At 48.8% G+C, this 13,502-nt stretch overlaps 1 protein-coding gene across 1 annotated transcript; it reads right to left on the reverse strand.

The window, feature by feature from the left end:
- Nucleotides 1–4,482: 4,482 nt before the first annotated feature.
- CLEC3B (C-type lectin domain family 3 member B) lies at nucleotides 4,483–10,785 on the reverse strand. The gene is made up of 3 exons (XM_072328657.1): nucleotides 10,409–10,785; nucleotides 7,317–7,415; nucleotides 4,483–6,113 (listed from the first exon to the last, which is right to left on the reverse strand). The coding sequence occupies exons 1-3, from the start codon at nucleotides 10,512–10,514 to the stop codon at nucleotides 5,713–5,715; spliced, it is 606 nt and encodes a 201-aa protein (XP_072184758.1). The 5' UTR covers nucleotides 10,515–10,785; the 3' UTR covers nucleotides 4,483–5,712.
- Between the last annotated feature and the right edge of the window lie 2,717 nt (nucleotides 10,786–13,502).

The following is a 13,502-nucleotide window of genomic DNA, read 5'->3' on the forward strand; positions in this document are numbered from 1 at the left end:
TAAATGTGTTACTGAGAGAAACTCCAGGCTGTCTCATCCCTCCAGCTCAGTTTCTACAGCTGCTGAGGTGAAATCTTCTAGTTCATGTTCTTTATAAACAACTGATGGAAAGGGAACAGAGGTCAGGCTTTTGTTTACAACGTCTTGAAATTTGAAGGAGGACTACGATGCTTGTCTTTTGTTCTGTTTTAACTCAGCTTTTGGTACGATGATATAAACCTCAGTTTACAGTTGCTTTCAGTTTAACGTTGACTTCCCCTGGGCTTACTTCGTGTTTTGAGTGTATAGGCACGAATTCAAGTTTACTTTTCTCTCAGATAAAGTTGTGACTTAATTATTATTATTATTTTTTAATAAATAAAATGTATATTACCAGCTGGAGTAGTCAGCGTACAGCTTTCTCGTGCATGTAATTACCTAGTTTGCTCCAAAACTAGTGCTGCTTATTTATTCCTTTCTGTGGAAACTACAACAGATGCAAAGAGAGCAATGATGCTATTTGATAGAGAAAATTCACAGCTGCAAAACACTCTTTTTCAACACAGTCATCACTGTTAGCTGTGCTTATTAACCAGCGAGGAAAAAGAACCCTGCATGGCTTGTCTCTTAGCTCACTGTTGCCATTGCTGAAATGCACCACCCACTGTGCTCACATCCACTGTTTGGTCTCCATAAACGTTCAGCAAGTGTTGATGATTACCAATGGGTACCATTTCTCCTGCGTGCAGGAATGGAATGGCACACCTTTGCTTCATACTCACTTCCACTGTCAGGTACCAGTTCCGTCATACTGCCCCTCTGCTGCCATCTGCTGCACGACTACAAAATGTAATGGAAATGCAGCAGAGAAGGTTCAGCCCCTGCTGCCCATACCACCAACATCCGCTTTTTGACACTGTGGGACAACATAATACTGGGAACTTCCGAAGATTTGAACATCACTCTGAAAGGCTCGAGTCATCCTTCAGAGGTCTCTGCAGTCCCAACAGCTCAATTTGGCTTTCTGCATGCAAACAGCCTCCACTGGGGTGATCAGGAGAAGATCCAGACAACACCCCTCAGCTATGCTGTGGCGCAGAGGAGCCTCCTGCAGGATTTCAGGCACAAGTATTCTTGCAGAGAAAAGAGGGCGGGATAATTTTACAAGTTAGCATGTAAATGTTCAGTGAGTTTCTAGAGAGCCTGCTTTGTTGTTGGATGGAGTCTGCGTATATTGACTGCTCGCTTGTTTTGTTTGTTTTGAAGCAAATTTAATCCATTTAGGAACTGAGATTTAAAATCCTCACTACTGAAGACTCCTTTAGTCTCAAAATGGATGATTGCCACCTGCTTCAAGTTCTTGTTGGTTTGTTTTTGTTTTTCAATTAAAAGAGAAGCAAATTAATGGCAAATCAAACTCCTGTGCATTCTCCGTAGGTTCTCATGGCACTAACATGAGCTGAAGGATCAGGTACAGCTTCGGCCTGGAAAGAAATGATGGGTTTCTATGCTGATGTTTCCCGCAACCACCTGTGAGCAATCAGTCTTCCATGACCTGTGCCGTAGCACTGGCTGTTGCTCTGCCTTCTTCTTGAAAGCACATGAAGTTCCTGGGCTGTGTAGAAATCTGTCAGTCAGCCACTGTTGGTACATGGCACCCCACCCACGAAGCTCCTTCCAAGTCCTCATTTTTCAATGGAGACAGTTGTTTCATCATGTTTTTAATGGATGCTATTTCTGGACCATTTCCTAAAAGATGGCTGTTTTAAGGCATACTTGAGTGTTTGGCTTTCTGTTTTGACATATTATAGAGTGAAGAGAGCAGACCCAAACCTTCCCCACAATGGAGACAGTGTCCAGGCTGCACACGGATGCAGATGAAATTCAGACTGCACCTAGACAATCCTGCTTTAAATGCAGCGCAATACGACACTACTGTTAGGCTGATTCACTTGTTAGTTGTGTTTGGGGACTGATCATCTGATATACGATATATCTTGTTTTCTTCAGGGGGATTTGGTGGAGTTTTTTCAGTTTTGTTTTGGCTGAATCGCTGTGCAAAGCTTCAGCTTTCATCTTCTGGTCATACTTGGCAAAGCGGCAGCAGAACTCCTTGCTCAGTGTATGTGTCAGTGCTGGAAGGCTGACATTGACTTTCTCTTTTATGAGACACAATGCTTCTGCAGTAGTGCTTTTGTAAGCATCAATCCTTCAGACATGCTTGTCACTGCCAGCCTGTAGTGCTGCCAAGCAACTGGTTCACACTGTCATTTCCATAGGCTGAGGGTAGCTCTCTCGCAAGGAGAAGCCAAGGCACAGCTGTTCTGCAAGCAGTTCACTACTTACACATGGTTATGCTGCTGGTTCCAGTGGCCCAGACCCCAGCATGGAGGTTTCACAGCTCTGTCCTGTCCATATGGGGCTGAGAGATGGCACCTGTTGTTTCTATCATGCTGATGTTAGCAGCATCTGCCATATCCCTAGCTGTTACCCTTGACCTCCCTCTGGGTGCTTCCATACTGAGGGTGCTTTGGGATACTGTTAGGTAAATCAAGCACTCTTGCGCACCTCATGTGTGTTCTCAGCTGATGTTCTCTCTTCCTTGCTTTATTTTCTGCCTCCAAGGTGATGCTCCATGAGTGTAGCAACTCTGAGTTCTAGATTTATGCTCCCAGCAACTATTTGCCTCAGTCTTGTTTGCTGAACCTCACAGGTCTGTGGTTTGTACAGGGGCTTCTGAGATGGATAGCTGTGACTTCTTATTTTATTTGCAAAAGGAGAGATGGAGGGATCCAGTACTGAAGGAGGAATCAGTGCTTAAGTAGGGGCTGTTCATAAGTGTAGATGCCACGAAAGTAACAAGGCTTGGCTTCTTCACTTTGAAGGCTGCCAGTGCACCCCATCAGTGGTGTTAGCCCCAGTGAGGTGAGTGTTTTTCTGTCACAGGTGGGAGCAGAGGTGTTTGGCAGCAGCTTCTTGTGAAAGATGGTGGGATGAGACTGCATTTAAATATTATTAAAATAGAAGGTGTTGTGTAAGACCTTGTGCCTCTGTGTGCTGTTATGCCTCTTGCTTAGCAGGACACTTCAGCATGGTATTAACTGTCCTGTGGTTAGCCATTCCACCTTTAACCAAGTGGTCCTTTACCTGTACGTAATGGGTTTTATCTGGCCTTTCTGTAGGGTTTGGAGGCATCTGAGCACCCTTGATGCCCCAGTCCTGTGGCAGAAGGAGGTGGAGCCAGGAGAGAGGGAAGATATGGACCCTGGCCTTCAGAAGGCCGAACACACAGGAGTTCTGTGGATAAGGAATCTTCCTGAGAGTCTGCCACCAAGAAACTGATGATGCAAAATCTCAGCTCCTCCCTGTGTTAAGAACAGCACATCTTCAGCTTTTAGAAGAAAATTCGTAGTTCATAATGTACAGTGAAGAGCAGTGTGTAGAGAACTTTTAAACTCTGAAGTGTACCCCTAAATGTGCAAGGTGAGGCACAGCATCCCAGGTCCAGCAAGATGGCAGGAGTGATGTCACCTTTCTCCATGCTCATCTCAGCTCCAGAAGAGCCAACCATCTGGGAAGGATGGGGCCTGGTGGGAGCAGAGTGCTGTGGAAATAGGCAGCAAGAGAGAGATAGGAGAGCAACTTAAGCTGTAGATTCTGGCAGATTGACTCCTTAATGTTCCCACGGGGAATATCCTTTGGCAGTGTTCTCCAGGGCTGTTTTTAAGGTTCACACTCTGTGCACCTGCAACTTCCCCAAAGCCCAGCTCTGCCAGGACCTGTGGCTTTCACACTGTCTTGTTCCTGGGCTGCTACAGATGGTTTCTCTTTATTTCTCTGACTGCACATTTGCATTTTAAGACCTTGCAGTTTAGGAGCAATCAAGATCAAAGCCAGCAAAGCTTTGGGCTTTGTTACTTTGCCTTCATACATATCTCGGAAATGGAGAGATCATCTGCCTAGGGACACAGAGAGTATGCATGGAGATGAGCTGGCTCATAGGATGCTGCCTTGGCCTGCTGGCAAGCTCTGCCTTCCACAGCTCTGTGTGGTCTTTGGGAGACACTGAGGGGAAGGAGGAGGAGGGAGAAATTCTCACCACCTCAGTAGGGAAAGGGGGGGATGCTTAGTGCTGCCACTGCTCTGCTGGGTACGAAGGAGGAGGTAGGCAGGTGGGGAAGGGCCACCTCCCCAACACTGCCACTGCTGCCAGGCATGGGCAAGGAAAGGACCCTTCTGGGCTGGCTCCTGTTTTCCACTGAAAATTCCCAGCAGCAAAAGGAGGGAGGAAATGTTATTTTCCTGTAAAAGGGTTCCCTGCCTCTGACTGGGATGATAAGAGGAGGGACAATCCTACAAATGAGGTCACAGAACAGTGGACTCTTGCTTCCTGCTTTTGCCCTCTGCCTCCCACGTCCCCTACCCTCAGACAGGTCTTTGGAGCTGTTCTGAAGCGAAAGGAGAAGGAAGCAGTTCGACCAAAATGACTCAACTCCATTCCTTCAGCAAGCTATATATATATTTATTTCGTATTCATCTGAACAGCAGAAAGTTTGGCAATAATGACAGCCTGGGAAGTATGCACTGTGTGTGTGTGTGTGTGTGTGTGTGTTTTGACCCCTCCAGCTTGGCTCTCCCACATGACATTCTGGATCCCCACCACCATGCTGGTTTTAGGCAAAGCAGCAAATGGAAACACTTCTCCTGAGGGCTCCCCGTGAACATATGATTCCCGTCAGGCTGCCCTCTGCCTGGCCTTGCTAGGGATGTGTAACCCAAAGAACTGCGCCAACACCAAGCACTGGGCATCCAAGAGCCTCAGGTGTGCTTTGGCCAGCAGTCAGCAAATCAGCGTTGGCAAGGCTGTGATTGCCTTCCCATCATTCCAATTTATATTTCATTTTTTTTCAACCCTTTTCTCAGCAGAAAGTTACCAAGGCCAGGTCTTCAGTTTGACTAGCACGTGGTATTCAGTATGTTTGTGTTTGCAGAGGACTGGGCCTTGACCAACAAAGGCTGGAGTAATTCATTGCTTATATAGGCCCTAAAGAACTCCCTCCTTGTTGGGGTTTGCTTTGGTAGCTAGTTGTCTTCTATAGGGCAGCTTGTGGCAGGAATTTTGAGAGATCTGATGCTGGGGCTAGCTCCCTCACTGAGTGAAGTGAGGTACTTCCTTCTGACTGATGAGAAAAGGATCAAAAAAAGAGGAATGCATGTGGGAAAGACACCTTTCATCACACCAGTCCCTTGAGCAGCGTGATACTGGGCCAACAGTTCCAACAGTGCTTGGGTACAAGGCCAACAGTTCTGAGCACAGAGCAGAAATAACACGCTTTGCTCTCTGAAACAGGATCCCAATCCCTGTGCCAGGGCCTGCAGGGGAGCGAGGCCGGAGGAGAAGGCACAGACTGGTGTCCCAGTAAGGTTCAGCGAGGTGGCAGCGGAGGCTGCAGACTGACAGCCCAGGCAGCCCACACGGCTGTTGATGAGGCTGGGCTGTTGCACCAGGTCTTCATTGAAACCACCTCATCATTTCCCTGTGTACAAAAATATATCTATACATCATGCCATAGGGAGAGGGATGCAAATGGGGCTGGATGCAGCCGAGTGAAAGGCAGCGCAGCTCTAACCTGATACCAGGCCGTGGCAGCTGCTCCGGTCGCAGCGCTACGTGGAGGTGCATGTGGGTGTGTGGGTGTGCACGTAGCCATCCTATAGCTCTGCAGAGCCCCGCTACACGATCATGAACTGGCAGACGTAGGGCAGCTGCTCCTTGCACCGCTTGTCAAACCACTTGCCTACCGCCACCCCTGACAAGGCCGCGCAGTTTTCCAGCTTGCCGCCATCAGGTTGGGTGGTGATCTCGGTCTCCCAGTTCTTGTAGCGGATGGGGCCACCTGTCATGTCAACCCACTTGCCCTCGGCTGCCATGTCGTTGAGGCCCAACCAGATCTCTGCCTCGTTCCCGATGCTCTTGCGCATGTAGTCGTAAAGCGCGTCGTTCTCCTCTCCACCCTGCGGTGTGCCCAGCGTGCCTCCCTGCGAGATGCAGTGCTCGCTGGCTTCATGATATGTCTTGCTCTCAGAGAACGCCAGGAAGCACTTCAGGTGAATTTTGGTGCCTTTCAGGCAGACTGAGAGGTTGCCGTGTGAAGAGAACAGAGAGACAACAAGAGAATTGGGTTTAAAATGGACACCCAGCAAGCACAGCATGTGCATCCCTCAGGGCCTCTCGTCACAGGAGGAATGTGACCTCCCCATTTGGAAATGGCCTCCCAAAAAGGTCCCAGGGGTGATCCCATCCTTCGTATGCTCAAGTTGAGGCTACACTCTCTGGAGCGAGTTCCTTGGGGGACAACGTATCCCTGCTGTGGGCTGGAGCATTTAGGGAAAAGCAGCCTATGATTCCAATTCAACCATCTTGGTCATGCAAGAGTGCAAACAAAAAATGTCTTTTTTAATAGGTTTTGATCAGAAATGTTGTGCTTGCAGAGGTGGAGGTCTTCAGAGGAAATTTCTGCTTGCCTCTGATTTCATTGTTACGAATAGCAACCTTTTAATTTTTAAGCTTTAAACTCTGAGAATGCAGGGTACCATATCCAAAGAATAGCTAATCAGAGCTATGCATTAATATCCAGACCATTTACATTTCAGTGTCCCTGAGTTTGGATCTAAAGACCTGATTTTGCTTGTGCTTCTTTTCTCTTAGGGAGAAAATTCTCCTTAACGAGCAACTTTTAGCACATTTCTGTTTCATGTTCTGCAGATCCCTCTCCTACTGGTGTCATGGAGTTTGCACAGAATAACCATGGAGCACATCTGGAAAAGGAAATTTTGGAGCCTGTGCTCCATGCCTGTCACGTGAGGCATAAAGGGACCAACCCCCAGAGAGGATGCCTGGGCAAGAGCATGGAATGTGTGAGGGATTAGGTAAGCAGCTCCCCAGGCTTCAGACAAAAGCTTGAGGCAAAGAATAAAGCTCATTTGACTGAAGTTGAGAATAATCTATCACCTGTCTTGCTGATTCATGACGGAAAATGAACATCTGGCTTAGTGTCATAGGAATATCAATAGCTTTGCAAATGGGAAGCTCTAAGGCATAAAGAAGGGGGCCATATGCTGCATGACGCTTGGCATTAACTGCCTGAGGCTTTTCCTGTGCCTGGAGGAACTGCAGAGACACTGCTTTGATCCCCTTGTTCGCTCCATGTGATGGACACATCATCATGGCATGCTTGGGTATCTCCTTGTCAGCATCATGTGGAACAATGGTAACTGCTTTAAAAGCACCTCCTCTCTCTAAGCAAAAGCTATGCCTTCTTCAAGGTGTCCCTTACCTGTCTGAAGTGCTTGCTTCTCCTTCAGTAGAGCAACCTCCTGAGAGATGTTGTCAATCATGGCCTTCAGGTCTTCAATCATTTTGAGGCTCACACCATCTGTTGGAGAAATCCAGAGAGAGCATAAACATACACCACAGCCCCAAAGGAGGCGGCTGGAACTGTTCCTGTCATCGAGAGTCCCCGATTTCCTGCCCACAGAGAAAGACAAAAAAGATTCCCACAGTCTGTGTCCTATTCCCAATGTCTGTACCCTAGAACATCTATCAGACAGCATTTACTCACTAGCCTGATTGCACCATCAGCCCAGGTCCCTCAGGCTGGGTTTTGGGGCATTGCTCTCCTCACTTGTTAACCACCAACTCCTGGATTCAAGCATGGGCAGTGGGCTGCTCAAGCTAAAGCATTTGGGACCTCAGCTTCTGCTGCTGTACATTAGTTGTGCAGGGGGAGACCTGCCCAAAATTACTGTGGGAAGCACACCAATAGTGCCTGGAGAGAAGTGTCATCTGTGGATACTTTGGGTGGGAAGTACAGTACAGCACTTTCATCACAGCCTCCTTTGTAAAGTTGTTCTTTCCTTTATTGCAAGCCTCAGTGAAGCCTCCTAAGATACAGTGAGGAGAATGAGCTGCAATTAACTCATCCCTTCAGTAAGATTTTGCTAGCGTTAAATGGAGTCCTGTATCATGGATCATGCTGTTACCAGGAAGGTCACCAACCTATGGCTTAGCACCAGCCCTTCTCTCTCTGGTTTCTCCTGCGCAGAAGGACTGGTATGAGATGGAGGAGGTGGAAGATGGGACGGACATAAAGGCATTTGTGGTCATTGCACTATGCCTGCCACTTCTCAGTTCACCCACAAAGTGGCAAGAGAGGCTTTCTTTGGGGTCAGGGAGCTGGGGAGCCATGCCATCGAATGAGGCAAGTGGGGAAGGAACTTGGACGCTCACCAAAACCACCAGCCTGAAGATTACATGTGTCATGAATACAAAAGCACAGACAAACCAGGAGAAGAGCTTTAAGCTGCTTTGCTCCTTGCTCAATTAACTTTAATGGGTTCAGTTGCAATTCAGGCTTTAGCTATTATTTTGGTGCCTTGATGAAAACACTTTGTGGGAAAGGGCTAATTAGCACAGTTAGAAAACACAGCTAGAAAGGCCTCTTTTCTAGCAGAATAAATGTCCCTCAGGTTTAAGTAACATCCAAAGGCCGTGGTGAGGCACACTCTGTGAGTCTTGCCAGGGCAGTTCCATATGTTGCTCCATCAGGGAGCGAGAGTAGTTTTTGTCTGTGCACCTTTATTTCCTGAAGGCTTATCTCCGTAAACTACTATCTGTCTACTACTACTGTTGCTGTTGGCTTTTGGGTCTGCTGAAGCCAGCAGTGTACCAGTGATGTACCTAGAAGCCAGAGCGAGCCCTGGGGTGGCCACCCCTGAGCAGGAAGGCTGAGGACAGGGACAAGAAGAGAAGGGAATTGCAGAAAGATCTGGGTTCTTGATGCTCTGGTTAAGAAAATTTCACAAGCATTGTGATTGAGGCTGCAAATGACGGCTCAGGGCTGAGTCTACTTGTTGCAGTGGCATGTTGCATAAGCTGTGCCTCAGCTCAGCATGCTCCAAGAGCACAGGAGGTGATGGGGAGCCTTTGCATGGGGTTTGTCTTGCTGGAAATGTCTGCAGGCACTTTCTGAGGTCTCTTCCTTACTGACATTGAGGCTCCGAGATCACAAGGGAATTGGGGCAGTCAGGAGCAGTGCCCATATCAGTCTCTACATGCTGATTTGCAAGTATCTGCATCTGGACTCCAAATACCTAAAAAATATGTGTAGGAGCTACACAGATGTGCTCCCTCCATGCCCCCGTGGACTCTGCCTGGCTGCGAACAGGGGAAGCCCCCAGTGCCAGGAGTCCCTAGCCTGGACCCTCTCTCAGTGGCATCACCCCTGCAGCTGTGGCCACCCCACAAGAAAACCCTGCCCACCCCCACCCCATCAGTGTTCAGAGAGGATCTGTTGAATTGCTGCAGCTGGAGCAATTACCGGGAGCAATTTGAGAGGGGAATAAAACAACAGGCAAAGTGAATGTGTTATTTCAGCATTTTTGAAATGGTAGCTTTGGGTTGGTTGTTGTTTTTTTTCCTTAGCGAAACGGCACCGTTTTTGCTCTGAAGGAGATCCAAATGTAAGCAATAATTACATCATGAAGAAAGAAAAGAAATAGCGCAAAGAAAAAAGAGCTGAAAAGGCTTGGCTCAAAGCATAGATTTCTTTTCCTCTGTTTGTGGCTTGGCCACACAGATTAAGAAATACAAACCCAACAAAATGCCCCAACTCTCCCCTGATTTTGCCCTGTCCAAACCACCCCAGTGAAGGGCAGGGGGACCGGGAGGGAGTTGCTGGTGGCCTTCACTGCCTCCATCTGGCCACCAAATGGGACAGGAGCAAGGATGGGGGACAGGAGGGTGCCATCCCATCCTTACCATGAAGGAGGTGGAAAGGGATGAAGAGGAGCCCTGGGAGATGGGGCTTCCCTCATTTCCAGTGAGAGAGAGAAAAAGATAAGCTCTCCTTAAGAAATCAGATTCCCTCCTGCTACATCCTAGAAGTGCAACGCATATAAACGCCCTGCATCAATCTAAGGTGGTGTTTTTGCTATACGACACAGGCAGAAACCTCTGCTGTGGACTAAGCGGATCTGCACCAATTTCATAGAGAGACCCACTGGGAGAAAAAGTTTCTCAAGGATGGGATCTGACTAAAATAGCTGCTGGGAGAGCACAGCCAAGCAAATTCCTGGGATGCTTCCTTCCCACTCTCATTTGCTCTGAAGAGCAAAGTGCCTTCAAAGCAGCTCACCGCCCGTTCTGTGCTCTGGGTGTCTGCTCAGGCTGTACCACCGCATGCATTCAGTGCAGCAACCTGCCCAAACCACTTCTCTATCCTTTCTAACTTACGAAAGCATTCCTACAGGTGCTAGAAGAAAAAAGAGACTTCCTTCTGTTTTTAAAAGGTAAAAGCTCCATCAGAGCACCCCTAACTGTGCCGATACCCCCCCACGCCAGGCAGGATCCCTCAGGCTCAGCCCTTACCTTTCTTGGAGGCAGCCGGCTTCTGCCTGCCCTTGCCGTTCTGCTGGACTGAGATGTGGGCAAGGGAGACGAGACAGAGCAGCAGGCAGGCTCCCCGCAGCGCCATGGCGAGCACTGAGCTGAGCAGGACTGACTGTGCTCGGCCCAGCACTCCGGCTTTAATCAGCAGCGTCTGGCCAAAGAGCTGGCCCCGGGATGCTCACAGCTTCCAGCGGCCGCAGGGAGGGCCCAAGCGGCTCCAGCCAATGCTGAGAGCAGCCCAGCCAGCTTTCGTCGCTTGTTTTTGTTAAAAAGTAATAAAAAAACCCACACACACACAAAACCCCACGAGCCTAATGAGAGGCAATTCAGCTGAACCTAAGGGAACGGTTGGGAATGGAGTTGGAACGATTCCCTATGGCTCTCAGCACAGCGCCAGGAGATTGCTCTCAAGTTTCAGCGATGACAGTGGCACATAAAACCCCCAATATTTCTCCCCTCGTTTAACTCAGAATCTGTGGCATCAGTGCTTGTTCTCCTCGGGGTTAAACCAACCCATCTGTCCCTGCGTGCCAAGCCAGGTGGCAGAGACTGGCAATGGTGCAGGACAGGAAGATTCTGGCCTTGGGCAGTGCCCTCGTGGGTGTTTGCCACTGCTTCTCCTTGTGCCCACGGGGCTGGAGACAGCTCTGCGTGTTCATGCTCAGTACTGCCTCCCTTGCCACCAAGGGGAAAGCTGCTCTGGAAGCAAGTTGAGCACTCAGGTGTCTTCCTGAGTGTGACACTTCAGGTGTCTTCCCCATGGCCGCTCACAGAATCTGGGTCTCTGCTCAGCATGGGGAACCTTAAGGCTTATAAACTGCCCTGAGCTGTGAAATAGGATAAGTGTGTCTTGAGGTGTTGGGAACGTGTCCCACAGAGATGTCTTGCCCTCACAGGGTCTCAGGGTGACTTCACTGCAGCTCTGTGGCCTAAGCCCAAATCACTGCTGTGTTTTTGGGGAGCTGCAGATGCTCTGGAGCTGCATCACAGGGGGTGAGTCCTTCCTGTGGAAGGAACAGGAATCTCCCAGCAAGTGGAATGAATTCACCTATGGAGAGAAGGACAAAGTGCTTTGTGCAGCTATCATTAACTGAAGTCTGATCTGAGAAGAAACAAAAGCAAGATGCTGCCCAGCACAATGGGGACCACTAGAGTTCCACGAGCATGAAAGACCTGAGATAAAAAGGGGTATGTGTGGAAAAAGACCTGCTGTTGGTTTTGCTTGGCTGCAGCTGTGTCACACTGCCTAGCTCCTGTGCTGAGCAGGCAAAGCCCTCACTCCTACCTGAACAGAGCTCAGCAGCAGTCCAAACTTCAAAGCCAAGGAAATGAGTTTGATCTTCACTCCGTTACCGCAAACATTTATACACAATCCCACTCAGACTCAAGCAAGAGAACAAATATTTGTGGGGATTTATCACCCTCCTTGTTGGCCTCTCCCAAAGGAGGAAGGAGCCTCAGAGGTGCCAAACATCTTCACACCCACGTGTTTCCTTCCCTTGACACTCGAGCAGCATCTCCCGATCCAAAAAGGCTTTTGGTTAACTCAGCACCTCCCGGTTTTCCTTGGCTGCAGATTCGCTCTCCTGTCATTTCTCCGATTCATGTTCTGCCACACAGGGTAAAAACTGAAACACTCTCTGTGAAACGCAACACCTGATCCCTGCCCACAGAACTTGGCTGGCTGTGCTTCCCAAAGAGAAAGGCTTTTGGCCAGCACCATCTCAACGTGTGGTTTGCAGCAAACAGGTCCCTCCTGCAGCAGCCAGCAGGAACCGGGTTTTTACCAGGTTCACCATGGGTGGGACTCCTTCCACCTGCCATGAATGCCAAATGTCACCTTTCATTTTCTTGTAGGCTCAGCAGCTCTTCTGCTGAGGCCTGAGATTCCCATTAAATAACAAGAACATCAATGGCCTTTTGTGTGCTGGCACCTCAGCCAGATAGAGCACTTCTGAGATCTGAGTGACTCGCATATGTTATGTAATCGAGGCGGGTAGAGGTAATCCTCTTCATTAGATGAAGTACGAATATAACTGGAAGACGATGAGGTTTCAGCTACTGGAATCTTTCCCCTTCCAGGCTGAAAGCTGAATGTGAAGCAACAAGGAGAGACACAGCTGGGAGCCTCATTAAGCACAGATAATGAGAGAGGGAAGGAGGAGTGGGATGTGTGGAAGGGAGCGGTAGGTAACTCACAGAAGGGCTGACCAGAGGGAGGAATGCAAGAAGACACCAAGAAATCAATTTTATTGTTCGTATTATTTATATACATAATCTGGAATTCAGATTTCAACTTTCCAGTAAAAGTATTTTACTCTCTTGTTTCAAGATGGGTCTGTGGTCAGACAGACAGCAACTCCTGTTAGCTGTAAGGAGACCAGTTTGAGGTAAAAGGAGAGAGCAGAAGAGAGTGTGCTTAGGAAGTCTGCCCAAAGACCGCAGAGGCTTACGTGGCTCTGGGAAACCCAGTAAGTAGGTTGAGATGCTGTATTTGGAGAGGGTTCAGCCAGCAAAACAGTGGCTGGCAGGAGCCCATGGAAGGAAGCTGGATGCTCCTGGCAATGATGCAGACCTGTGATTTCGTGCCCAGCTGGGCAAGGAAATGGGCAGCGAGATCAGAGGTGATTTTGATCCAGCTCAGAGGAAAAGAGTGGGCATTGCCAAGTCAAGTAATGCACGAGTGCCACCGCACAATGGCTGGAAAGTAGAGGGGTGGACTAGATAACAGCTTTCACACGGTTATTATCGAGATAGGCAATCACCGGCCCTGGCTGCTGAAGGCAATGCTACCAGCCCAAAGGCAGGCTGCAGCATTGCCAAGCCATGCTCGCTCCTCACAGGGCAGTGGGAGCACAGAATGGCTGCAACCCCTCTCCTCTGAGAAGTGTCCTGCATGGCAGAGACTTGAAAGCATCTTCACACATGGGCCATGCAACAGCTTCAGGAAGCAACAGAAGAGAAAAAGTGGTGGGTGGTAAAAATGTATTCTGAGGATGTGGGAGAGCAGAGGAAAATCTCTGGTGTTACCTACCTTGTGAACTTGTGCTGGCATCGGTCCTGATTTCCGCCA

This window comes from Excalfactoria chinensis, chromosome 2 (genome assembly GCF_039878825.1).
Source record: "Excalfactoria chinensis isolate bCotChi1 chromosome 2, bCotChi1.hap2, whole genome shotgun sequence".
Classification (NCBI taxonomy): Eukaryota; Metazoa; Chordata; class Aves; order Galliformes; family Phasianidae; genus Excalfactoria; species Excalfactoria chinensis.

What these genes read in the sequence shown, in the direction of transcription:
- CLEC3B (XM_072328657.1), bottom strand. Translation starts at nt 10,514, where the DNA reads ATGGCGCTGCGGGGAGCCTGCCTGCTGCTCTGTCTCGTCTCCCTTGCC. An exon ending in GCCGGCTGCCTCCAAGAAAG is followed by an intron (nt 7,416 to 10,408) that starts GTAAGGGCTGAG and finishes TTTCTCCAACAG; the next exon opens with ATGGTGTGAGCCTCAAAATG. An exon ending in GAAGCAAGCACTTCAGACAG is followed by an intron (nt 6,114 to 7,316) that starts GTAAGGGACACC and finishes GCAACCTCTCAG; the next exon opens with TCTGCCTGAAAGGCACCAAA.